Below are 26,914 nucleotides of genomic sequence, written 5' to 3' on the forward strand. Positions count from 1 at the left end.
TCAATGTTTCTCACATCAACCATGAGAGCCTGGCGCACCCATATCGTAAGTCCCCCCATCGGTCGCCCTTTAGGACCCTTCGTGGCTGGGATGTAGAAATTCAGATAACCAAGTGCAAATACAGGATCTACAGCCCAAGTTTCTTGGAAAATGCAGACATCATACTGGCTGACAAAACCAGACCATACACCACAATCCATTTTAGAACATAGGCCCGCAATATTCCAAGACAATAAATTCCCAGTTGTGTTTGCTGTTATAGAACAAGTGCAATAATCCAACCCTGATGACAACAGATCAACATTGCCAGTTTCATTAGGATTTGCAATAACTACACCAGCTCTAGATACAGTCGTGTCTATCACATCCCGTACAGATTGAGGACAACTCGAAACCACTGTATAGTTAGCAGCCATAGGAACTTGCAGCACGGTGGTAGGGGTGCATGATAGTCAATCACAAGCGTCTAGGTTGGAGAGTGCAGCGAATCTATTTTCCACTCCTAGACCCCACTCAGCAAGATCAGAGTTCTTGCTGCCCCTCTTTGTTACAACGTTCCATTTTGTTCTAAGAGTGCTGCAATTAGGACCTCTGCCTTTTCTAGGATAAAAGAAATCTAAAGTCAGAGGAACAATAGGGGTAAATCTTTTCTGGGGCGGGTGGAGGTTTGGTAAAATATTAGGCAGGACCTCGGGGTCAGTAAAGTTAAGTACAACGCAATCCCCCTTGAATTTTTTTGCCCTGTTCCCAATCCACTCGACCCTTCGTGCATTCACCAGTTCTTCCGCAAGTTGCTCCTTGCCCCAGGGTGTTATGGCCATGTTATTAGTTAGCCATGACAATGATTTATTGAGTAATGACGCAGTCGACTCAACGTCACCGGGGGCTAATTTGGGTACATTAGCAAGAACGAGAACTAATGGTGAGGCTTCAACGACGAGCTCTGATGCTCCATTCGTAGTATTTGATTCCCCATAAGGTAAAGCAGATGAAACATCTCCGGGAGGCCTGTCAGATAAGTTTGCCAGTAAGGGCAACAGGGGATTTTGTGTAACAACAGAAGTCGGACCATCAGAGTGGGTAGATTTAATTTCTGACAACAGAGGCTGGACACATGTTGAAATGGCTTCTGGTAGTTTTCTCACCTCCCCCAAGGTTTTTCCCAATAGACCTTCCAGTTTGCTTACCTCAGCAGTTAATTTGTCGATTTTACTGATTAGGGGTTTTACCATCCCTTTAATTTTTGTATCCATCAGACAACAAAGTTTTTGCAATAAATCGTCGGAAAGAGTCACATAAGTTTCCCCAGTCAAGTCCTCCTCCTCATCATCGGTAGATTTCCTTGGTGGCGACGCAACTTTGTTTTTAGATGACCTTAAGCCTCCTCTCTTTTGTATGGCTTTCCTTTTACCCCCTGAAACCCTAGGTGCGGGGATGGGGGGAGCGGTAGAAATAGCAGACTCGCTATTTACGGAAAGCACAGTTGGTGCATCTATGTCACTATTTTCTTCTCTATTAGCAACAATGCCGCTAGGCTGAATACAATTTGAATCCTGGAGGGAGGCATGTGCCCCACCGAGGAGGCTATTGTTTAACAAGGCAAATGAGTCCTCGTTCTCTATATCTACTAATGGTGATTGTAGTGGTGACTCCAGACCCAGTGAGGCCCTTCTATCAGTGTTGATTTTTGTCACAACCTGTACGAGATAGTTCTCCATTGTGTTAGAAGATGTGGGTTGCTTTTTTGCAGGCATTTGGCAACAAAAATCCACTTGGGACTAAAACAAGTACTACAAATAGTAAGGTTACTAATTACCTGGAGCTTAGTGAGCCTGGACTGCCTTGTACGCTATGGATGGAGTAAATAGAGCAAAGTCCCTGGCCCAACCCAACCGTGGCCAACCTCGGACGGCCCGCCCTTTGTCCGGGCTTCGTCCGGGCGTCCCGCTCGCGTCTCGCGAGGCGGGTATCAGCGCCGCTTTTGTGCGCCTCCTGGCGCCCTCGCGTCACTGTGAAGCGCGCCGCCGCGTAGGCTGCCGGGAATTGAAGTCCCGGAGCGGCGACGCGTGCAGTCTGTGCAAAAGATGACTCTCGGCGGTGGCGGCTTGTCTCCAGTGCCCCTGCAGCCAGGAAAGAAAGGTCCGGTCTGTGGCTGCGTCAGCAGGTTAGTGTAAGGCTCCCCCTGCTCCGCCGGTATCAGCGCCGCTTTTGTGCGCCTCCTGGCGCCCTCGCGTCACTGTGAAGCGCGCCGCCGCGTAGGCTGCCGGGAATTGAAGTCCCGGAGCGGCGACGCGTGCAGTCTGTGCAAAAGATGACTCTCGGCGGTGGCGGCTTGTCTCCAGTGCCCCTGCAGCCAGGAAAGAAAGGTCCGGTCTGTGGCTGCGTCAGCAGGTTAGTGTAAGGCTCCCCCTGCTCCGCCGGTATCAGCGCCGCTTTTGTGCGCCTCCTGGCGCCCTCGCGTCACTGTGAAGCGCGCCGCCGCGTAGGCTGCCGGGAATTGAAGTCCCGGAGCGGCGACGCGTGCAGTCTGTGCAAAAGATGACTCTCGGCGGTGGCGGCTTGTCTCCAGTGCCCCTGCAGCCAGGAAAGAAAGGTCCGGTCTGTGGCAGCGTCAGCAGGTTAGTGTAAGGCTCACAATACGGTAGTTGAGTTTGGTCTAGGGGTGGTGAGTTCTTAGTGTCAGTTCATATAGTGAGAATTAATGAACAGTCCAGCGACAATGACTAGTCCAAGATGGCCACCCGAGAGAGAGAGACTGGACAAAATGGCCGCCACATAGGTGGGAAAGAGTCAGTAGTCCTCTGTTTATTGTGGATGCTTTGTGATCAGGGAGGGCAGTTTCACTTTCATGCTAGCCCAGCTTCTAAGTTGCTGTCTGGGAGTCTTATCTTGCAGGAGCCTCGTGGGCACAGGAGGTGATTTATTGCTTTAGCTTTTGGGCCCCCCGCCATTTTGAACAATGGAGAGTTTAAAAATGTGTACTGGCAAATTCAAATAAATACCTTGTTTGAGCTTAAAGTATGTTTAGCCCTCGCGGATGTCTTTTAGCATCTGGCTCCATCAAGCCTCCATGCACGCCTGAGGAGCCTCGATCCCCCAGTGTCTGTGTTTCACCCGGTCCGCTGCATGCCAACACAATTCTCATATTAACAAAACGAAAAAGCTGACCACCGATTTTAGACCTACTGGCTTTGCCAATGCAGGTTTTTTTTTTGCTTCCTATGATTTATTTGAAACTGGTTACACTGATTTTCCATTATGAATATTTTAAAGGAAATACTAGCATGCATCAGCACATATTACTAAATGATGCTGCAAAGAAATGGTACCTGACATTTTATAGTAGTTTAGCAGAGATGGGTTTTGTAGTACATGCAACAAATCCATAATTATGTGACACAAGCAGCGGCCTCAGAATCGTGCAATTCCAGTGGCCTTGCTCTTATCCTACACTGTAAAGATATTATAAATATAGATGAATGAGGCTGGGTATAGTTCTAAGGCTTTCACTTGGTTGGATCTGGCTCTCTGTGCGAGGTCACCCCCAAATGTTTAGTCTTCTCCTTCCTGTTTTGCTGAATTTGTTTTTGTAAGCTTTAGGACTGTGTACTTTACCACTTCTAACCAGTGCTAAAGTGCTTGTGCCCTTTCTTCCCTTATAGCATGGTAAAATTGGCCTACATCTGATTTGCCTATTTAATTTATTTGGAATCCCCTAGTATATGGTACTACACGTCACCTCACGTGCTATAACTATGCAGATGACACGCAAATACTCCTTTAACTGGAATGCCCCAAAGACGTTGCAAAAATCCCCAATTTTCAGTTGACTCCGAGCCGTGGATCAGTGGCTGACTTGGCGCCATCTCAAATTGAAAGCTTCCAAAACGGAAATACTTGCGTGTGGCGATTGGAAACATTCTGACCCGCTTGATTAACTGGGATCACCGTCTAAAGTATCGAAGGAAGTAAAAAACCTCGTAATGACCATGGACTCCAAGCTATTGATTAATGCCCAAGTGGACAAACTAGCAAGATCAAGCTTTGTCACTATAAAAACGCTGCAACAAATTTTCCCTCATTTGGGATTTCCACACAAGGTCCAAGCTACCAACTCCCTTGTTCTGTCCAAACTCTATTACGCCAATAGCCTCTACCATGAATCATCTTTAACAACCATGAAACGACTACAACGGATTCAGAACTTTGTGCCAGACTACTCTTGCATATCAAACCTCAAGACCATATCTCACCTTCCTTGAAAGCCCTGCATTGGTTACTGGTTGCCAGAAGATCCACTTTCAAGCTACTTTGTATCACTCACAAAGCAATACATGGAATGGGATCGCTCTTCATGAGGAATAAAATCACCAAACACATTCAATAAAGGAACCTCCGCTCTAGAGGTGCATCTCGCCTCAAAATCCCAAGATGCAAGAAAAATAAACATGGGTGGCTCTTCCTTCTCTGTTCAAGCAGCCAAACTACTGAACTCTTTACCCCCCCAACATAAGATCCACAGACTTATCTTCAGGAAACTACTCAAGATTTGTTTCCCCCTCCCCCCACATAAGCACCATACCCAAACAGAAATTTACAGCATTTCCTTCTGTACATAAGCATTTATTTTGACTATAGCTATGTATCTATCTCTGTGTATTGCTTTGTATAAATGTGCAATAATTGTTATATCATTATTTTTAATCTTTGCTCTACATGTACTTGCTTCTGTTGTGCATCTATGTCCCATGTACTTGGAACTGTGTTTGTTACTTCCTCCCAAAAAAGCATATCCAATGTACTACCCGATTTCTCATCCTGTACCTCTATCAATATCTTAATCTACATATACTTACCTCCTTTATGCATCTATATACTTTCAATGTACTTATCGATCTATATATTTATCACTTTCTTCTAATTTGGCATTTCCAATGCACTACCCTATTTCTCAGCCTATTCTTCTCTCAATATATATTACTGGGAGAGCGTTCTATCTACCCTATTCACCGTATGCCGCCTAAAGGCCATGGTGCCAGGCTCGTGGCGCGGGTCAATCCTACAAGCCGTATACAAGAAGGGGGACAACACAGAACCAAGAAACTATAGGTTAACCGCCCTTCTGGATATCGAAGGGAAAAGCCTATGCTAACACCCTGTTGACAGAACTAAATAGATGGGTTGAAGATAATAAAATCCTGCTCCCCCCCCACCCCCCCCCATCAAACAGGTTTCCGCAAAGGCGGTTCAACAATCAATAACATCATGGCCACATCATAATTAAGTCAGCAAGCAAACATCAAAAATAAGAAACCAGTCTTTGCATGCTTTGACTATTCAGAAGCTTTCAACGGGGTTCCACATTGTAATCTTTGGTCCAAATTACGCAATTTGCATATTCCCTCGGGCCTGCTCAATGCAATCATCTCATTATACAGCAGTACTTGGATCAAAGTTAAACTAACAAACACTACAACAAAAAAGTGTCTCACATATTGAGGCCTAAAACAGGGATGCGTACTTGCCACAACCCTTTTCAATCTATATACAGCGGACCTTGGGAAGACGCTCCAAAATGCCAACCTCGCAATCCCAAAAATTGGTGTAGACAAAATTCAAATTTTACAATACGCGGATGACCTAGTGGTGATGGACCATACAGGAATAGGTCTCTTCGGGATTTGCACAAAAAAAAACACTCCTCAAATGGCACATGGGCAAATATACATTAACTGTTTCAAAGTTTTATAATTACTGTGAGAAAGTGGCTTTATATATACTGGACCAGAATAAGGTACAGTGTGTGTAGAGTCCACAAACCCCAGAGGTATAACCGAGGTTAAAGTCAGGTCTGACCTTACTCTCAAAAGTGGTAGCTTGGTAGAACAGTGAGGCAGTACCAGGGGGCAATGTAAAGCATTTGTTGTACACACTCGGTCAGGAAAAGGTTTCACACTCAAGAACTGAACTCTAAGCCAATGGTTTTTATATCAAAAGATATAGTTTTATTTTTAGAACCAACAGTTATAAAAATGTACTTTTCTCAATATGAGTACTTGCAGGTAATTACTTTGCAAAGATGCAATAAACTTTGTAAACACAATAGGTACAGAAGTTGCAGTAGGCAACACAATTCTAAACACTAATCACTGGTTAGAGGCGGCAGACCCGAGAGCACAGGACGGCCCGGGACCAGGGTTCGATTCCCGGCGCGGCAGGTTTCTGGACCAGGGTCAGCGGACTCGATAACTCTCTCGCCTCGGTGCCCACTCTGATTAGCGATCACACTCTGCAACTCTGGGCATTAGCTTGCCTCATCTTCACTAACGGCCCCACCAGACCGCCGGGGATGCCTGGTCTCACCCTGGAGATACCCATTAAGGGACCATCTCTCAGGGAAGCCAGGAAGGGTTTCGCAGCGGTCGAAGCGCCTTGGGACCCTCCGGGTAAGTAGTGCGCTATATAAATGCCTATACATTTACATACATACATACATTTACAATATAACATTGAGCTCAATCGATTTTTCTACATAAATGCAGCGGATTACTTTATATATTACTTTGGTAACTCGGTGGCTGGATCCTGAGTTCAGTCCTGGGATCTAAGCTGAAACCAGTTTAGTAAAAACGTTTTAGTTAATGCAATGATTTTTAAGGAATAAAAGGGTATTTAAAAAAAATTGACACTTAAAAACTTTTGAGTGAAAAACTAGGAATGTTATCCTATGGACGTAAATTCAAGTCACAGGTGTAAAGTAGGTTCTCGTTACTTTACTCCTAGGTTCAGTACTGGGGTCTCTACCTAAGACAGGTAAGTATTTACGTTTCAGTATTTTGTACGATTTTTAAAGAATATTTGAAAGTTTCAAAAGTAGACAGAAGAAATTTCAGAGAAAAGACTCAATGGTTTCCTATGGGAGAAAATTCAGGTTATTGGTAAGTATAAGTTAAATCACTTTTGTGGTTCAGCACTGGACTGAAAGGTACTGTACTGGCTCCCGTCCTGATTCCAGGTGAGTAACTCTTGATTTCGTGACTCGGCGGATTTTAGAGGAATATTTTAGAGTTTCTAAACTTCACACTTAGAAGATTTTTCGAGTCAAACCAGTCAATGTTATCCTATGGCAGGAAAGTGAGTTATCAGTTTCCAGGTTAGTTCTCGACAGGTGAAGTTAAAGTTCTGGGCATAGACTCGGGGGGGGGGGGGTTCTCCCAGGGTCGGAAAGGTTCAGTAGGTACAACCTCAGTGGCAGGGGGCAGCCGGGTGCAGAGAGTAGACCCAGTCCAAACCAATGGAGGGGAGGGGGCCTTCGGTTGGTGGCTGCAAGCAAGCAGGTAACGCGACTGTGGGAGCTGGGCTCCTGGTCACTTTCTCAGGGCAAGTGGGGAAGTAGAGTAGGGTAGTAGTTGCACTTCCAGCGGCACTTGGGCGGCTGGGTGCAAGGTGCTTTTGAGCCGTCGGGCGCGTTATTCAGTGGGAAAGGTCAAAAGGGACCCGGACTCGGTGGCGTGGGCAGGTCATGAAGCACAACACAGGGCGAAAAAAAACCCAACATACATGGGAATAAAGCCTGATGTGTTGACCACCGGGTGCTGTTGAATGAAGCCTGGATACTTGACACAATTGGGTAGATCCAGATCATCACAGGTATATTGACACATTAGACACTTATTCAACTGTGATTTTGATAAACATTCTAGAATTTTATTGTTTAGATAGGTCCGTTCTCTTGGTCCTGAAGAATCGCGATTCAATTGACACAAACGACAGAAACATGTTGACCATTATTTTTCGCAAACTGACACACAAGTAGGAGACCTTATACTCCAATGAGTGCCGGTTTCACTGCCTTTAACTAGGGCAGGAGACCCCCAGAATAAATAATCTATTTCAGGTACTCCCAGCCTCATTTTAAACACACTATCACGTCTACACTCTTCTGGCCCCACACCCGCACTGCACCATACAGCTGTTGGATAAAAGATCTCAGATAAAGTGCCACTCTTTAAGGTGAGCCCGTTGGGTATTGCACTGCCGACCCAACTGGGAGCAGCCCATATGATGAGACATGACACCTGAAAGGGTTTGTGAGTGCATTAACATCGAACAAACTGATTTTCAACTGTAGATTTCCATGAGACTCAGTAGGTTCTAACCTCAGGTTGACTCTTTAAACTCCTCCCACTTGAGGAACAGCACGACAATTCTTCATTGAAAGGTCAAAAGGGAACAAAGGCTGCAGGCTCTGGGACTGAGATTCTTCAGGTACCACCACCACTTCGAGAGGTAAGTTGGGATCTTGGAGAAGAGGTGAGTACCCCAAAGGAGGGCACAGGGGACCATGGGGCGCCGGGTGCAGGGGTGTCTTTGGGTGTCGGGAAATCTTACCCTCGGCTGGTTGCGGTTTGTGGGGGCCCGGGTTCTGAGGCTGCAGGCGTCGTCTGGGTCGTCGATTAGGGTCTTTGGGCACTGGACTTCGGGTTCCAGTCGTCCTCGTGGTCTTGAATCACTCGGGCACAGGCCGGGCTTGGCGGGTGCAGAGTGGGCTGGATTCGCGATTCCTGGCTGGCACCAGGGGTGTTGCTGTTAAAGCAGAGCTCCTGCTCATGGGAGTCCCAGTCTGTTAGAGGGTCAAGGCAGGCAGGTCCTCCGGGTTGTCCAAGGTTGCTGTCCGCAGGAGTCGCCGGGATTCTGCAGGTTCCAGGGTCGACAGGCCGGTAGGGCAGGGGATAAGTCAGTTGGTGTTGTCCCGTTGTTAGCAGCTGCATGGCGGGTCTTCATTGTCTAGTTCTTTTTTCCTCTTTTCGTATCGGGATCTGAGGGACCGTTCAGGGACCCCTAAATACTGAATTTAGGTGCGTTACAGGTAGGGCAAGGACAGGGACCAATAGGTCCCTGTCCTGGGGTGGGTGCACCCCCTAGTCTGCTCCTCTCCTGTGGGAGGGGGGCAGGAACCTAGTTGTGATTGGGCAGGCTCCCCATCTTCAAGATAGCCGGAGCTAGGGGTCGTGCTTTACCTCTCCTCTCCCACCTGAGTGGTGGGGTTGGCACAGGCTGGCACACCCTCCTTCCTGACGTAAGGTTTCCCGCCAGTCTTCCTGCCAGAGTGGGGGTCAGAACTCCAGTTGCTGGGTACAGCAAATGGTCTGAAGAAGCTCACAGAGGCGGCAGGCCTTTGAAGCTTCCCCCTGCCCATCCTGGGGGAGGAGACCTAGCACCTCGCCCAGGATGTGCATTGTTGCAGGCCCAGGAGAGCGGGCCTCTCCACCCAGGGATGCAGCAACATGTCTGCTGTGTGGCAGCCTCTCAATCCAGACGTGGATTGTAGGCTAGATTTCAGGGGGCATCTCTAAGATGCCCTCTGGTGCATTTTACATTAAATCTCACACTGGCATCAGTGCGGGTTTAATGTGCAGTGAAGCCATCATGGTGCTGTGGAGTTCGTAATGACTATCTCCTAGCACCATATACTCTTAATGGCAGCACTGCACTTACAGTGCCCAGGAATGGCCCTGGGTACTGTATGGGCACAGAGCTCATGCGCATACCTGTGCCCACACCACTGGCATAGAGCACCCAGCTAGAGGGGTGACTGATGTATGCCAGGGCTGTGGGTTTGTGGGCATAGCACACAGGGATGTGTGCCATGCCCGCATACGCCGCACTAAGTCCAAATATTAAACACATGTTCGTGAACCACAGTTCAAGACTGTAAATCTAGAAGAAAAGTGGAAGAAAATGCTCTCGCGCTCCCCAATCTGGAAATGATTTGATCACAGAACAGAATAGGGTAAGAACCGATTGGAGACTTGGGCTGGTTCATGGACTCAAATTCTGATGTTACTACAATGTTTCCTTCACCGCTAATATTGGTGCTTTAGGAGCGCCGCAGAGCATGAATCGAAGGCTTGCATGATAGTTTCTCCTAGTACCGTGCGAGTGTAGAACTGACAGTTTTCAGCAGTTGCCCTGATCGCTTGTATAGCGCTTGTGCCATCCCTTGCCGTTCCAAAGCGCTGACTAGACAGAGTTCAGTGTTGCTGTCGGTGGGTCAGCTGGAAGTCAGTATCACTTTAGAAAGGAGGTAGTGGCTTCAGTACTGCTTTACTATTAGAAACCGGTCGCTTTTGCAATCAATGCTCTAATATGGGTCTTTACTCGGCAATTTCATTTTTATTTCACTGCTTATAAAGCTCAAACTATCAATAGGCGTCTTGGTGCTGAAAAACAAACCCACAGATTAAAAAAAATAGACAACCTAGAAGAAATAGAAGCAATAGGGCCACGAGCAGTCTAATTATTAATCTCGCACCGTTAGGTTTGCACCTTGCCCTCGAGAGCATGTCTAAGGGCTAGGGATGAGATGTAGGATTAGGAAAACATTTCTTTTAATAAATAGCGTAAACGTGTTCCGAAGGTATTGAAGCGCCTTACACGAACACCATATTCATTACACACGACCAGATTAGTTTTCTGTATACGTTTTTCAGGCACGGGGAGATTAAGGGATTTGCCCAGAATCACAGGATGCTCAGCTGACGCTGGGACTCCAACTCAGTCCGCCAAAGTCGGCAGCTGTTGCTGCTTGGCCCCATCACCGCTGAGTTCCTTTACGGTTCTCAAGGGTGCTGTGCCGCTGCTCATTTAATAAGAATATGGTCTCGAGGTATTTAGGGCTGCTTCTGTACAGTATGTGAAAGACTCCTCATTACTACTACTCTACTATTTGCAGGGAAAATAGAAGTGGCGTGTCCTTTCATCCTTTCAGTGTACAGTACAGCTTCAGTGCTATGGTTCACTTAGAGATGACATTTTATTCGTGTCCTCGGTTCGCTTTAGCGCCAGGTCGCGGTACTCGGTACATAATTTTCCGTGTAGGTTAGCGGGCTCTGCTGCCGTGGAAGGACGGGCTTTTTCATTCAACTTTACAGAGAGCTTAAATGCTTTATTAGCACTTTCTGTGGAATGCGGATATTAGACCAGTCACATTGCTGTCACATTGCTGATGCCATCTGCCAATGCACCCAAAGTTCAGAGTGAAGCAGGGAAACGGTGAAGTCGGCCTATCTTTAGGACAACTGTGAGAAAGATCACTGAGCGACTGGGTAAGAAAGTTAAGTAAACCGCACTTAACCGGAAGGAAGGGGCGCATACTTGCTCTTCTTGAATAATCCTTGCTACTCATGTAACAAAGCCGAGAAGAAAGCTTCCGGGTCCAGACTGATTTTTAGATCGCCGCTAATCCGATAAAATATATCAGTGCTGGGCCTCTTGCAGCAATAACAGGAGCTTTAATAAGCATTGGCAGCACTCAGTAAGAGGTAAGGCACTACTTGATAGGAGGGATACACGTACATGTATGATTCATTCTGTGCAAACTTACCCTTCATAGAAACATCACCACAGCCTCTGTAACTGCTTATCAAAGCATCCACCAACCTCAAACTATCAGCATAAAGATTATAATGCTTTCATTGAAGAACCACAGAGTAGCCTCGAAGCGCTACGTGGGGGTGGGGGGGGGGGGGGCGGTGTCCTTTGTAATGCGATGTAATAACTACAGCCTCAGCCTCTCCACAAGCTGCAAGGGAACCAAGACCTATGTCTTTTTTTTATTCAGTACCAATAAATCCAGAGAGTGACAGACATAGAGCGCAAGAGAGTGCAGAGATGACTCGGAAGGCTTGTTTCCCTATTTTCAAACTAGGCGAGTGAACAACTTGGACCCTACCGTTGTGACTGCTTAGTTGAGATGAAATGATCCTGACTCCACCATCATGTACAAGCTTTATACAGCTGCCCCAGCTCCCTTCCTTAATCCCACCCTGCTGCCTCTCAGCTCCTCTATCACCCTGATCACAACTTTTAGTAAAAACATGACCCAACCCTCTTCAATATATCTTTCGAGTGTTTCTTTTTCTTTCTCGCTTTTTTCTCTATTTACTTGTTTGTCCGCACCCGTGGTTCCTGTCCTTGTTTCTCACCGTCCTTACTTATCTCGCTCCATTTTGTACTTTCTTGCTTTTATCCTTCACTGTTCATCCCCTCTTCATTATATCTTCTTCTGTCTAACCCTTCTCGTTTGGTATGATGTATTGAATTGTAGCATTTGCATTGCGCCTCATACCCCAGCATGACCTCAAAACACTTTTGGTAGAACGAGTAGGAGGCCACTTTATTAGTTGGAAGTGATTGCTAGGCAGTGGCCTATGAGGGAAGACTTTTGGTGTTATGAGCGGTTTAGAGGAGTGTTCCAAACGTGGTAAAAGTAGCTGCACATATGTACGAGGGAAGTGAAGAGGAGTATGAGGGCTACAGTCACATCCTGCGTCTACTTCCGAACTTGCTGCAAAGTAAACAACACCCGGGGAAGAATACCAAGAGCGGGGTGATAATTGCCAATGCAGATAGGACACACCAAGAGCCGCGTGGTGTGGGGCTGTGTGTGTGTGTTTGTGGCTCTGTGTGTGGGTGGCTCTGTGTGTGTGGGTGGCTGTGTGTGTATGTGGCGCGCTTTGTGTGTGTGGGTGGCGCGCTTTGTGTGTGTGTGGGTGGCGCGCTTTGTGTGTGTGTGTGTGGCGCGCTTTGTGTGTGAGGCGCTACCCGCGTGTGTGTGCAAATGCAATAGGTCTTGCATTTTCGCTCCCCCCGACTTACCATACGGTGCCTTTCAATTTGTCGGACTATGTGCATGGACTTTGGGGTTTTGGGTATATCATTATCACAAGTGCGCGGGAAACCTGGCTCCCGACACTGAAAAATCATCTCGGGTTGGAACAAAAATGGGGCCTCCATTAGCCTGGGGGGGAGTTAAAGGCGGTCGGGACCCCATACCATGAGGAAATCTTGTTTCCGGGCTGGAGACCGAGAATGGGTCCCTTTTGATCTTGTACTAGGAATCCATCCCAACTGAACTGTGATGAGGGGTCTTGGGTGCCTGTTTCTATGTGGTGGTTGATGTAGCAGCTCTGCCCCCTCATTATACTCCCCGGGGCTTCAAGATTGTGGTGTGCACCACGTAGTGCCAGGCAGGCACATCTGTACCATCTCTTTACACCTGAAAGTGCTGTGTTGGCTATTGAGGCTGAGCTATCTCATGGGTTCTCTTACTGTTGCTGCCATTACACCTGTCCCCTTTGGCCTTGCTTCCCACCCAGTCTCGGGGAGGGGTGGGTGGTGTGTGTGTGTGTGTGTGTGTGTGTGTGTCACGAGGCATGCGTGTGTTGCAGTACCAACTCAATTCTTCACTACATACCATGTCGGTTATCAGTGTTCTTGCTGTTTTGGCTGCTTCAGCAAGGAGATGGTGTGTGCAACATGTCCACAGCCGGCCTAAGCTGCTTAGTTTAAAAGAAAAAAAGAAAAAACCCTTGGTATTCCATGACTGCCTCAGTGAAGGGGGTCTGATTGGCTGGGACTGTCCTTGCCTGAATGCATGCAGAGCGAGAATGTTTTACTAGTCTAGGTTATGGGAGGGAGCAAGTTATGTCTCTGTTGCCTGCAAACTGAATGGACATTTCTAGCTTGGTCATTAGGTCCCGTCCTAAGATGCAAGTCTGGGATGAGATGGTACCTGTTCCCTCATCTTGTTCCCCTAGCTCCAACTCGAGGGGTTCTGTGATGGGGACCCCTGCGACTGTACCCGAAGACTCCCTGTATAGCTGCACAATGTTGTAGACCCATGTTTCCTAGGAAATCTGGCTTCCACAACTGGCTGGTTGGTGTATTCTATTGCAGGAGTGGCTGGGATGGCGGGCATTAGAGGGAGCACCTCTGCTCCCTTATGCGGTGGGGGGGAGGGGGTGCGGATGCCTTATTGTTGTGTTTTGTGATTCTTGGCCACCTCGAAGATGGCCCACAGTTCTAGCAGTGCATCTCTTCTAGCTTTCTTTTATCGTACATAATCCGAATGTGTATTCTAGAGTACTTTTATGTTACTGTCGAAAGTCCACCCCCCAGCCAGGGGGAAGCGTATGCCTCAGTGTGTGTCTGACATTCAGAGCAAAACTTATCTAGTTTTTAGCTTGTGTGAGTAACCTAGTTTGCACGTGGATTAGAGGTGCGACTATGATTTAGTGGGTAACTTTTCAAGGGAACAGTATACTCCTTCTTGGGTCACAATTATCATAAATTTCTACTTTGATCGTGGGGAAATATGTACACAGGATTACGCCTGCAATAACTACTTACTGCAAGCTTACCGTTGGACAAACATGCATTGAAAAGGACTTTTCACAAAACCATAATGCATGTGAAGGGTCACAACCTGAAAGAAAGTGCATTGGTTACATTCAAAACTCAGAATTTTTAGCAGTGAAATAGCCGATATGCAACAGTTTGCGCGAATGCCGAATTCTTCATACTTGCATTAAGACACTAACAAGACACAAAATTCAACCCAAAACACAGTTGCAATAATTGATCAGCAGCACCACATGAAGAATATCCAAAACATGGTGAATGTAACGTCTGAACACTGAAATGACTAAAGGGAGCAGTCAAAACTGACAGAAAAAATAGTGACTTTGTAAAAAAATAAAAAATAAACCCCTTAGCCGCTTCTTCCCCTCCTAGACCATGCTGCCCAAAGAAGAGGGGAGATTTTATGTGGTACACTGGACTAAGTGAGCTTGATAGTCTGTCAATATCTGCTTTGGGACAGAGATCGCAACAATTTACAAGAAGGAACAACTCTACAACCACCTGGCCAAGCACAAGCTACGCCAAGATCCACATTTTCCCGAACTTCCTTATTACACCCGGTCACACCCAGTGGGTCATTAAAACATGTCGCAGATGATACCATTGTTCAGAAGCCAACAGCACTGACAAACCCCTTCAGACTAAAAAATAAGATCGAGGTGTTGGCCCGATATCACACCCAGGGCCTACGCATTCCTTCTGTTATATGATCAGAGGTCCAAGCGGTGAAGCCCTGTATCACACTGAGGAAGCGTGCCTTCTGTATCACGGCTAGCGGTCCATGCGATAAACAACCTTCACCTTCCCTAGCTCATTGGCTATTGAAAAAGGTGACCTCAGAGTGATCGTCTTCGAGGCCAGCTTGTGACTACTCCGTTTGGATGCATGACGTGTGCAATATCAGATTTCTGTTCATGGCAGGCCACTCAGGTTAAAAATTTACACTTCTTCCTAGTTTGCCATAGACCAAATGCTGGGACTAAGGATCATATGTAATCTTATCCACAGACTGGCTTCCGGACACACCTCTGCCTCGCGGATCCAGCACAACTTTCAAAACAAATGCACCGTCTGCTCACCTTCCTAGTTGTACAGATGTGAATCTGTTTGGGCAGGGTACTTTTCCTTCAACTGCAGTCGGGCTCGAAGAACCAATCTTTATCTGGCTCGCCAAATGTTACTGGAATATGAATTTACCTTGAAAAAAAACAAGGTGTCTGGCAAAACGGGAACGGTTCTGAGTACTCTGAGGACTGTCAACGTACATTTGTTCTAAGTGCATTTACATGCAATCTTTGGAGCATCGTGAAACTATTTTGATCTTATTTTAGAGAAAGGAATGCAGGCCTATTCATGGGGTTGTTAATCGGGCTACCAGTTAGTGAATGCAGGTAGGTCTTGATTTTGCAGGGGACACATTTCATTTCAAAAGTGCTTTATTCGAGTAATTACTCATAAAAGCAGACAAACAAACACATAATAAAATACAATTAAATTACAGAGTCAGCATGACTTTAAGCACAGACACGTTAAAAAGGAGATTTTTTCCTTTTTTTTAAAAAACAGATTTCATCAAGTTATAACCATCAAGGTGCAAAGTTCATATTATAAAAACATACATGATTAAAAATTAATTTAAATAAGTTTTCGTCAGATAGACTCCAGGCATGGGAACAGAGAATAGATAAACTAGCAGTCTCTGAACAACTAGGCAGAGAGTAGTCACCCTACTAGCAATCTCTGCCTAATTACCCACGCCCACCCCAAATACTTTGCAGTCGCTATGATAATCCAGTTTAAGGGGGTAGTTTTAATAATGCGTAAGGCTACCATGGAGCTTTTAGTACCCAAATTTCTGCACATGGGGGCCAACCAGACACGTCTCGGAACAGAATATGCTTGACAAACAAACAAAAAATGCCCCAGAGTCTCTTTCCCTTCCCCACAAGCTAAACAAGTTGCTGGACCTCTATTTCTCCATTTAGATGTTAAGTTACCAAGAGGTAGAGAGCCAGCCCTCAGTTGGAAAAACAGTTTCCTATCCAGGGATTTAGATATAATGTCCCAGTACATCTCAAACATTGGAAACAGTTTAGCTTCGAGGAAGGCAGTCGTCATAGACCCATTGCTATTGCTAAGAAGGCTCTTATTTACAACATGTTCCCAGTAAAGGTTTTTTATAAACAACTTTGGTGGAAAAGGTGACCCGGTTGGATCCGACCACAATTCACTCAACCCTAGTTCACTTAATGCAGTTCTCAGAGATCTAAACCATTTAATTTCATGAAATCGATCTGCCTTGATTACATCAGCAAATCCTTCTGCATATTGTGACAACTCAGGGGTGGTCCAGATTCTACGCCAATATAATATCGGTCGAAGTTTACACATTGCCGAAATTTCCTTCCTACCAAGATCATATCTGAGTGGCAAGAGGGGAGTACTCTGTGGGGTGCCAGTTAGTTTACGGAGGAAACTATTCTCTGACCTCTGTAACTCCTGGAGGTTCTCTTGCCCCCACAGTTCTGCCCCGTATAGTGCAGACCCTATTGCTTTAGCCTCATATATGATCAGTGGCGGTTTAATTGGCTTAGTTAAGGATTTCGCGTGCTCCTTAATGATGGTACCAGCAAGCTGTTTATGCCTTTAATATAGCTAAATCCAGGTGGTGGTTCCATCTGTTATTATTTGAGATATGTATCCCCAAATAAGTAAAGGAGTTTACGACTTCAAGGCCGCGCCAGCTCATGGTAATTTTGGGTTTGAATTTCCTACTGGGATTAAAAACCATGAGTTTTGTTTTCGCTGCATTTACCTCCAGACCATGATCACAACAAAATTTGTCAAAGATTATCAATGCCTTTTGCAGACCACTTGGGGATTTTGATAAAATTAAGGTGTCGTCTGCGAACATTAAAATTGGAACTTTTGCACCAGCAAGAGAGGGAGCATCTACAGGCTCAGCTTGCATAAGGGGAACAATTCCGTTTATAAAAAGAGTAAACAGTGTTGGAGCCATTGAACAACCCTGTCGAACCCCCCGCTCGACAGGGAAGTCAATAGTGTCATTACCATAGCCACCCCATTGAATCTTTGCATAAGTGCCCTCATGGAGTCTCATGATCAAAGTTAGAATAATCATCGGGACCCCTAGGGCAGCCAGCACCTCCCACAATTTTGCCCTCGGCACCAGGTCGAATGCAGCCCGCAAGTGTACAAAGGCTGCATACAGGCTGCATCCACCCAGTACCACTGTCCGCCATTGTATAAGTTGGAAGCGAAAAACCTGGTCTACAGTGCTTGTTGCTTTGCGAAAGCCCGCCTGAAAAGGGGATAAAATGTTCTGCTCTTCAGCCCAATCAAGCAGATTGTTGATGATAACACGTCCTACCACCTTTTGGACCGTGTCTATTAGGCTGATTGGGCGATAGTTACAGGGTTGCGCACGATCCCCCTTTTTGTATACTGGTATAATGACGGCACCCCTCCAAGAAACCGGAATTTCAGCACCTCTGGCTAAGTGGTTTAATAAAAGGCAGATGTACTTACTCCACCTATCGGTGTCATCTAAAAAGACATCCGCCGGAACACCATCATTACCCGGGGCTCTGCCCCTGTGGACGGATTTCAAAGCAGACAGGATTTCGCCTAACATAAAAACATCTTCGTCTGCGAACAGATAAGTAGGGTTAATATTGCTAGCAGGCTGACCCCTAGAAGAGTACTGCTCTTTAAAAAACGTAACCCAGGCATCGTGAGGGACATTATTATTAGGAGGCTCTGGAGGTCTATCATGACCCCATTTGACGATGTGCCAGAATTGTCTAGAATTTTTACTTTCACTAGCACATCTCAATTTCTGCCAATGATCTTCGTCCCAATCTTTTTTTGCCCTGGCGATACAATTTTTATAGTGCTTTCTAGCAGACCGAGTCTCAGTCAGATTGTTATTTTTAATTGCAGCTCCTAGTTTCGATCTTGCTTTCCTGCAATCTTGGTTATACCACTTTGCTGTTTTAAATGGACAAGCCTTGATGTTTCGTGCGGGTTTTAAAAAGATTTTTTTAACTTCGTCAAAAAGAGACGTATGAACATTTTTAACCTCATCTTGTCCATTTGCTAGATCAGTGATATTTTCCAGTGCCAGAATGGCCTTGTCTGCCGCTGCACCTATCTTTTCCAGGGCCTGCTGGTCCGTCTTAACACCAGACCATCTTAGCCTACGCATATTATTGGATTGCGTAATCGTTGGCGGCACAAATAAATGACAATTAGTTGAGGGGTTTACATTAGATGTCCACCAGTTATGCGAGACGCATAGCGGGTCATGGTCACTTTCTATTCTGGCAGTAACTACCATGTCAATAAGGGATGGCTATAGCGATGTACTACAGATAACGTAGTCAATACGACTTTTACTTCGCCCATTATTAAATGTCATGGCGGGTACACGGTCTGATTGTGTTCGTCTGTTCAGGGCGCGTAACCCATGCTCCAAGCACATGGCATTTAGACCTAAGATGTCAGCTGTCCATCTGGTTATCGGGGGGGACTCAAGTGTGGGAATATCCCAAAGTTTGTCTTCCTCTGATCCCAGAGGAGAATCACCAGTGATTAGAGGTTCGAATGTCCGATTCAAATCACCTGCAATTAAGATATTTTTTCCTGCAGATTCGATCTCAAGAATAGTAGAAAGGCTCGTAAGAACCTCAGATCTACCTTTACTACCACCTCTGGCATAGATATTATATACATCCATGGAGAGGGGTAGATCACTGGTCAATCGTACAAGCTGAATATCTTTTTGCTCAAGTTCCACACTTTTTACAGCAATCTTTAAAGACTGCCTAATCCATATGGTAAGGCCCCCCATAGGCCGCCCTTTGGGACCCTTGATGGCAGGAACATGAAAGTTTAGATACCCCAAAGCAAAGGTAGGCTCACACGCCCAAGTCTCTTGGAAAATACAGAGGTCGTACCTATTTATGAATTCAAACCAGTCTGCGCTTTCCATTTTAGAAGATATACCCGCTACATTCCATGACAGGATATTCCCTGAAATTGGTGTCGTAGGAATACCATTGGTTGTAGAATGCGTGTTTAACACCTTACCCCCTGTGACCTGGTCTACAATCGTAACATTCGGTGCCCCAGGTAAATCAGCAATCAAGAGCCCCAACGGGCTAGTTGTTGGAGGGTAACAAGCTAAACCTGATAAACTTATGGCATAAGCAGGCGCAGGCACAGCATTACAAATAGGTGGTTGTCAATCACAATCACTTAAATTGGATAATGAAGAAAATCGATTTTCTAGCCCCAGACCCCAGTCAACTGAGGCAACATCCTTCCTCCCCCTCTTAGACACAATGTTCCATTTAGTTCTTAGAATGCTTGAGTTTGGTCCGCTTCCCTTTCTTGGGTAGAAGAAGTCCAAAGTCAATGGAACAATTGAAGTTGTTCGCCTTTGAGGTGGTAAAATATTTGGTAGGATGTTGGGCAAGACCCCAGGGTCAGAGAAGTGGAGAACAACACACTCCCCTTTAAACTTTTTTACCCTATCCCCGATCCACTGAACCCTTCGTGCTTTGACAAGCTCTTCAGAAAGTTGCTGCTTTCCCAAAGGAGTAATTACCATGTTGGTGGTTAACCATGATAGAGATTTGTTTCGTAGAGAAGATGCTGTTTCCCTCTCACCTTGAGCCAGAGCTGGAACATTGGCAAGGACAAGTACCAGTGGGGAAGCATCAACCACAAGTTCAAAAGTCCCGTTTTCAATGAACGGGTCTTCAACAGCAGGAGCAGTGATCGAGGCAGTATGAGAATCACCTGGGAGAGTGTTATTCCTTGCCGTTAGGGTATTTGATACAGGGGCAGGGACAGGGATGAGACCACCAACGGCTGCAATTACTGATTTGTTGACAGATTCCTCTATCTTTGCAGAGACACTTTCCGGAAGTTTCCCAGTCTCGTCAATAGATTTTTGTAGTAAACCTTCCAAACGGTTGACCTCAGAAGTTAGCTTGTCTATTTTGCTAACTAGGGGCTTCATCGCACCTTTGATTTTTGAGTCCATTAAAGTTAACAATTTATTAAATTGGGCGTTCGAAAGTGTAATATACGCTTCACTAGTCAGATCATGCTCCTCTTCCTCAGAGTATTTCCTCGGGGGGTTTGCTACTCTGTTCTTGGCTGACCTAAGGCATTCCCGTTTACCCAGAACCGGTGCTGGAGGAGAAATAGATTGATCCTGGCTAATAGTAATATCAGCCAGTACCTCGTTGGCACTCAGATCTTCAACTCCAGCAACAGTACCACTTGGCTGTATAGTAATAGTATCTGGGAACAAATCAGGAGTGGCACTATTAGTGCTGTTATTTATTAAAAGGCCAAAAGGGTCATCAGCCTCGATATCAATAAATGGAGATTGAGCAGATGAGTCTATTCCCAAAGAGGCTCTTCTATCAAGGTTGATTTTTTCTACTACCTGCACCAGATAATTTTCCATAGTGTTAGTAGACGTGGTTAACTTTTTAGGGGGCATAATGAACTGTATGAGCAACCAAAGTCAATGTAACTTACGTAACAGACTGGCCGACAATGTTCACAGCTCAACAACGACAGCTCCAGGGCAGCGAGCCAAGAGACCAGGCCCAACCCAACCTTGGACAACCTCGGACGGCCTCAGACGGCCCGCCCTTTGCCCGGGCTTCGTCCGGGCGTCCCGCTCGCGTCCCGCGACGCGGAGGACGGCGGGAATTTCAAGCGCCTCCGGGCGCGGTGACCCCAGGGAAGGTGTTCCGGGTCACAGTGCAGTCTGGGAAGTGTAGTTCCCTTCTCTCAGCGGCCGCGAGGGAAACTCGAGCGGCGGCGGGAAGGAAACCGATGTGCGCCAAAGCAGGTGAGCGTTCAAGGACTCAAGTGGCTGGTAGCTCGGCACCCCCAGGCAGGTTATGGCAGGTTACAGCAAGACACCCGCTCCACCGAGGACGGCGGGAATTTCAAGCGCCTCCGGGCGCGGTGACCCCAGGGAAGGTGTTCCGGGTCACAGTGCAGTCTGGGAAGTGTAGTTCCCTTCTCTCAGCGGCCGCAAGGGAAACTCGAACGGCGGCGGGAAGGAAACCGATGTGCGCCAAAGCAGGTGAGCGTTCAAGGACTCAAGTGGCTGGTAGCTCGGCACCCCCAGGCAGGTTATGGCAGGTTACAGCAAGACACCCGCTCCACCGAGAACGGCGGGAATTTCAAGCGCCTCCGGGCGCGGTGACCCCAGGGAAGGTGTTCCGGGTCACAGTGCAGTCTGGGAAGTGTAGTTCCCTTCTCTCAGCGGCCGCGAGGGAAACTCGAGCGGCGGCGGGAAGGAAACCGATGTGCGCCAAAGCAGGTGAGCGTTCAAGGACTCAAGTGGCTGGTAGCTCGGCACCCCCAGGCAGGTTATGGCAGGTTACAGCAAGACACCCGCTCCACCGAGGACGGCGGGAATTTCAAGCGCGTCCGGGCGCGGTGACCCCAGGGAAGGTGTTCCGGGTCACAGTGCAGTCTGGGAAGTGTAGTTCCCTTCTCTCAGCGGCCGCGAGGGAAACTCGAGCGGCGGCGGGAAGGAAACCGATGTGCGCCAAAGCAGGTGAGCGTTCAAGGACTCAAGTGGCTGGTAGCTCGGCACCCCCAGGCAGGTTATGGCAGGTTACAGCAAGACACCCGCTCCACCGAGGACGGCGGGAATTTCAAGCGCCTCCGGGCGCGGTGACCCCAGGGAAGGTGTTCCGGGTCACAGTGCAGTCTGGGAAGTGTAGTTCCCTTCTCTCAGCGGCCGCGAGGGAAACTCGAGCGGCGGCGGGAAGGAAACCGATGTGCGCCAAAGCAGGTGAGCGTTCAAGGACTCAAGTGGCTGGTAGCTCGGCACCCCCAGGCAGGTTATGGCAGGTTACAGCAAGACACCCGCTCCACCGAGAACGGCGGGAATTTCAAGCGCCTCCGGGCGCGGTGACCCCAGGGAAGGTGTTCCGGGTCACAGTGCAGTCTGGGAAGTGTAGTTCCCTTCTCTCAGCGGCCGCGAGGGAAACTCGAGCGGCGGCGGGAAGGAAACCGATGTGCGCCAAAGCAGGTGAGCGTTCAAGGACTCAAGTGGCTGGTAGCTCGGCACCCCCAGGCAGGTTATGGCAGGTTACAGCAAGACACCCGCTCCACCGAGGACGGCGGGAATTTCAAGCGCCTCCGGGCGCGGTGACCCCAGGGAAGGTGTTCCGGGTCACAGTGCAGTCTGGGAAGTGTAGTTCCCTTCTCTCAGCGGCCGCGAGGGAAACTCGAGCGGCGGCGGGAAGGAAACCGATGTGCGCCAAAGCAGGTGAGCGTTCAAGGACTCAAGTGGCTGTTAGCTCGGCACCCCCAGGCAGGTTATGGCAGGTTACAGCAAGACAAGCAAGGGACACAATGAGGGCCAGTGGGTAAAGTGTTCTGATGTCCGGTATGGGGAGCGAGTGTTCCTAGCTTCATGTGGCATATAACTTTATGGTATTTTGGGATCCTGACGCCCCTCCACCCACATGAGCTTTATTTGGATCAATCTCATCTGCAGGACTGATCTGGGTTTTTCCCATTTGCATGTTTGCTGATTGGTTACTTGCCACTCCACCCACTGTGATCTTTTGATCAGTATCCTCTGTCTGACCAGGTATTTCTTACTCTGGGTTGATGGAGAGGTCATTTTGGAAGATTTCGACTAGTGACTTGATTTCGTTTTTGGATATACATGTATTGTCGCCTAAATTGCCATCAAAGCAGCACAACTTAAATTAAAAGGTTTTTTGCCATCTCATTCATGATGAAATACTGCAGTCTTTATTTTTCATTTAGCTTTTGGGCTCCTGTGTCTTTACTTTGTGAACTCCATATGAATGAATATATTTATGCATAACCCCTAACTCTTTCTCCTCTTTTGGTTTCAGGTTGCCACAATGTCTTTCCCACCACATTTGAACCGACCTCCAATGGGAATTCCAACTTTACCTCCTGGGATTCCACCTCCACAATTTCCTGGTTTCCCTCCTCCTGTACCTCCTGGTAAGTTTGTAAATTACATGCCTAAGAAAATGTTTCCTTTTGTAATTGTATTCGTATGTGCACCAGTGTACACACTTTTGTTTATCGCCGCATACCATATTTTTTAGTTCATGGGGCGCTCTTGAGATAAAAAAAATATTGGATTTGCAAATTTTGATTTGCAAAAGTGTGATTAACATGAAACACTATTCAAAAGTACATGAAAAATATCCACTTTCTTAAGCAGTATTAAAGATACATTCATAGGTGCATATGGTTACTTTAAACAGTGTTCAGTGCGCTAGTTCCAGGTTTTGCTTCCTCATGAGAATTTGAGGTGGATGTGATTTCAACAAACACGGATTGTTTAGTTTTTATTTTTTAAAGACCTTTATTGTACACTTCCATAATAACACAGCGTATGGCCTACAACCCCACGGGCCCGCCGCGTTGTTTTCGTAATATGATCAGCGGTGCCCGAAATAACACAGCCGTTTAGCCGACAACCCTGGGGTCCGGCGGCGCGCCAAATTAAGGTGTACGCAATTCAAACAGACCCTGTATCGGATAACCCTAAGGCCCATGAGTTTTTCTTTTTTGTTGTGTTTTCCTTAGTTTCCTTAAACCTGTAAACCAACATAGACGTTAACATACTACACAACAATAGTTCCACAAGGTGTATAAATACATCATGTTCCGAGATCATAAATCACAATTACTGCTTCCAGTGTGAAGTCCCCCCATAAATTCTATTTCAGGCAACAGGGTAACACTTTCAGTCCCAGTCCCCTTCTAGCTCTTCCTCAGAGCTGGCATCGTCCTCCTCCGGCAATGGATCACACAGGTCTCCCCTATACTTATTCCATGGCGACCAGACCTTATTCCATTTACGCGAGCAGGCTCGATTTACGTACACTGCTCGCTCTGTAAACTATCAGGTCCAGGTTCCTGCTCCACTGTGCTAACGTGGGTAGATCAGGTGCGCCCCATTTTTGTGCTATTTCTCGTTTTGCCACCATAATTGCCAACGTACCCCATATCTGACCATACCTAGATAGGTCATTTGGATCCCAAATGTTCAGTAGACATTTACGCGGTTCAGGGGTCAGAGATATTTTTAGTGCTTGTGACATTGTGTGCATCACCGGACGCCAATAGGCGGCAGTCCCAGAGGGTGTGGAATAACGTCCCCTCCTCCCCACAGCCTCGAAGACAGTAGGGATGCAGAGCTCTCTGTAATTTATGTAGTGTGGTTCTCGTATAGTATATACGGTGCAGGATTTTCAATTGTACTAGCCTGAGCTTTGTTGAAATGCCCACTTCCCTCGGTGATGCCAGCGCCTCGTTCCATTCAGTCTCATCCATGTCTCCCGGTTCCTCCACCCATCTTTCGCGCAGTTTCAGTGTATGGTCTGCTTGGTTGTTCAATAGTTTTTTGTAGGTAAGGGAAGTGGCACTATACTGCATGTAGTCCGTGAGTAGTCTATCCTCTAGCGGTGAGGATTCCGGGACTTCAGTGTCTGGAGGTATCGCCTGCAGCAGTGCGTGCTGTATCTGCACATATCTATAGGTTTCGTTGGGCCCCAAGTCCTACTGTTGCCGAAGACTTGGGAACGGCAGTACAGTTCCCCTGTCCCATAGGTCTCCCACCGTAGATATGCCTATGTTGTCCCACTGTGTAAACCCTTTACTACTTCTCAGTTGTCCTAGCGCCTTAGTGTCCCAGAGCGGGTGAGCTTAGTAATTACACCCATCCACCCCAGTTTTGCATGTGCAGCGTGCCACAACAGTGCCGTGTGTTCCGTGGGGCCTAACAATCGTGCCGCCTGACCTCTGTTGTAGAGCACCGAAAGCATACTGTCTGTGCCTAGTTGAGTTCTATCTGCTCTATATGCTGGGTCATCTCGAGGCGCGTGTATCCAGTAGTTGATGATTTTGAGTTGAGCAGCCCAGTAATATAATTGCAGGTTTGGCAACGCAATCCCTCCCTCAAACCAAATTTTATTCAGCTTGACATGTGCAATGCGCGCTGGCTTGTTACTCCATAGTAGGTTGGACACCAGCATTGTGACTTGTCGGAAATATCTCGGCGGGACCGGGTAGGGTGAGTTTTCCAAGGCATAGAGGAATCTTGGGAGAGCCATCATTTTGTAAAGCGCTGCCCTTCTGAGGAGCGTCAACGGCAACGAAGCCCAATGTTTGACGTCAGTACGGAGTCGGGCCAAGGGCCAAATCAGGTTTTTATCAAGGAATTCCGATTGGTTGTCAGTTATATGAATACCAAGGTATTTGAATGAGGATGTGGTCCGCTGCAGCGGGCAATTTACATCGAGCTGAAGCGCAGGTCTTTTTTAGGACATAAAGCACTGACTTCGACCAATTGGGAGTATACCCTGATTTTGTCCCGTAGCCGTCGCACAGTGCCAGTAGGGCTGGTACACTTCTGTCCGGGTCCGTCAAGTATACCAACATATCGTCTGCATATAAGGACACTCAGTCCTCCCATCCCTCTTTCCAACCAATGCCCTTTAGCAACGGAGTAGTTCGAAGCAGTGCCGCCAGTGGTTCCAAGACCATGGCAAACAATAAGGGGGCAGCCTTGTCGGGTCCCTCTCGTCAGTTGGAACGTACGTGAAATGTGACCGTTGGCTGTTACATGTGCCACCGGGTTTGCATACAAAAGCCGCACCCAAGCTATGAATTTGGGGCCAAAACCCATACGTGTCAGGACTGCAAAGAGGTGACCCCATTCTACCATGTCGAACGCCATACTGGCATCTAATGAAAGGTTCACCGCTGTTTCTGTTAATGACGTGGCCCGTGCTATCACACCATGTACCCGCCGGAGATTGAGTGCCGTGCTCCTGTGCGGCATGAAGCCAGACTGATCGGGGTGTATCAGTAATGGGAGGTGAGCCATCAACCTTGTGGCTAATAACTTCGCAAGAATTTTGACTTCAGCATTAAGGAGAGAGATTGGGCGATATGATGTGGAAGCCGACGGCGGCTTGCCAGGTTTTGGGATCGCCACTATTGTTGCCGTCCGCTGATCTAGTGGGAGTTCCATCTTCTCCAGACTCTCTGTGTACATGGCCAATAAAGGCGGGCTGAGTGTACCTGACATTATTTTATACCATTCTATAGGGATCCCGTTCGGGCCTACTGCTTTCCCTGATTGTATTGCTTGGATTGCGAGCTGAATTTCTTCAACAGAGAGGTTGGCTTCCAGATCCTGGACCGCTTCTTGTGAAAGAGTTTGGATCTCTATGTGGGTCAGAGAGTCTAAGGCTACGTTTTCCGTGATTTCCCGATCCGGGGTGTATACCTTCTTGAAATGGTCCACTAGTGTGTCCGGATTGTTTAAGTTTGACAGGCATACTGTCTGTGTTCTCTTGGTTTGTGTGTTTTAAAGTGGAATCGGGCATATCACGTTTATGGATTTTTTTCATGGATTGTAGATGTTGGCTTTACCATAGCGTAGGTGTTTGAGATTTTGTCCCAGCAAACATGTAGAGGTGGAGTAAGTCTTAGCTAACGACCCGTGATATCGCCAATTTAGCAGCCAACAGTGTGTGGGAGTAGTTTGCCCATAGATGAGAGGGTATATGGTCTTCTCTTTCCGGTGATCACCATTGCAATAGTAAGCACTAGATATTCTCTCCCACTTTTTCAGAAG

General features: G+C 47.2%; 1 protein-coding gene across 6 annotated transcripts in view; it reads left to right on the top strand.

Annotated features, from left to right (window-relative positions):
* The window catches only part of RBM25 (RNA binding motif protein 25), a 370,502-nt gene that overhangs the window by 14,812 nt on the left and 328,776 nt on the right, over positions 1 to 26,914 (top strand). For all 6 annotated transcript variants that reach the window (XM_086937079.1, XM_086937080.1, XM_086937082.1 and 3 more), the window contains one exon: positions 23,145 to 23,259. In XM_086937079.1, the coding sequence (XP_086793205.1) occupies positions 23,145 to 23,259 (115 nt within the window). The remainder of the gene's footprint in view (positions 1 to 23,144; positions 23,260 to 26,914) is intronic.

This window comes from Lissotriton vulgaris, chromosome 9 (genome assembly GCF_964263255.1).
Source record: "Lissotriton vulgaris chromosome 9, aLisVul1.2, whole genome shotgun sequence".
NCBI lineage: Eukaryota > Metazoa > Chordata > Amphibia > Caudata > Salamandridae > Lissotriton > Lissotriton vulgaris.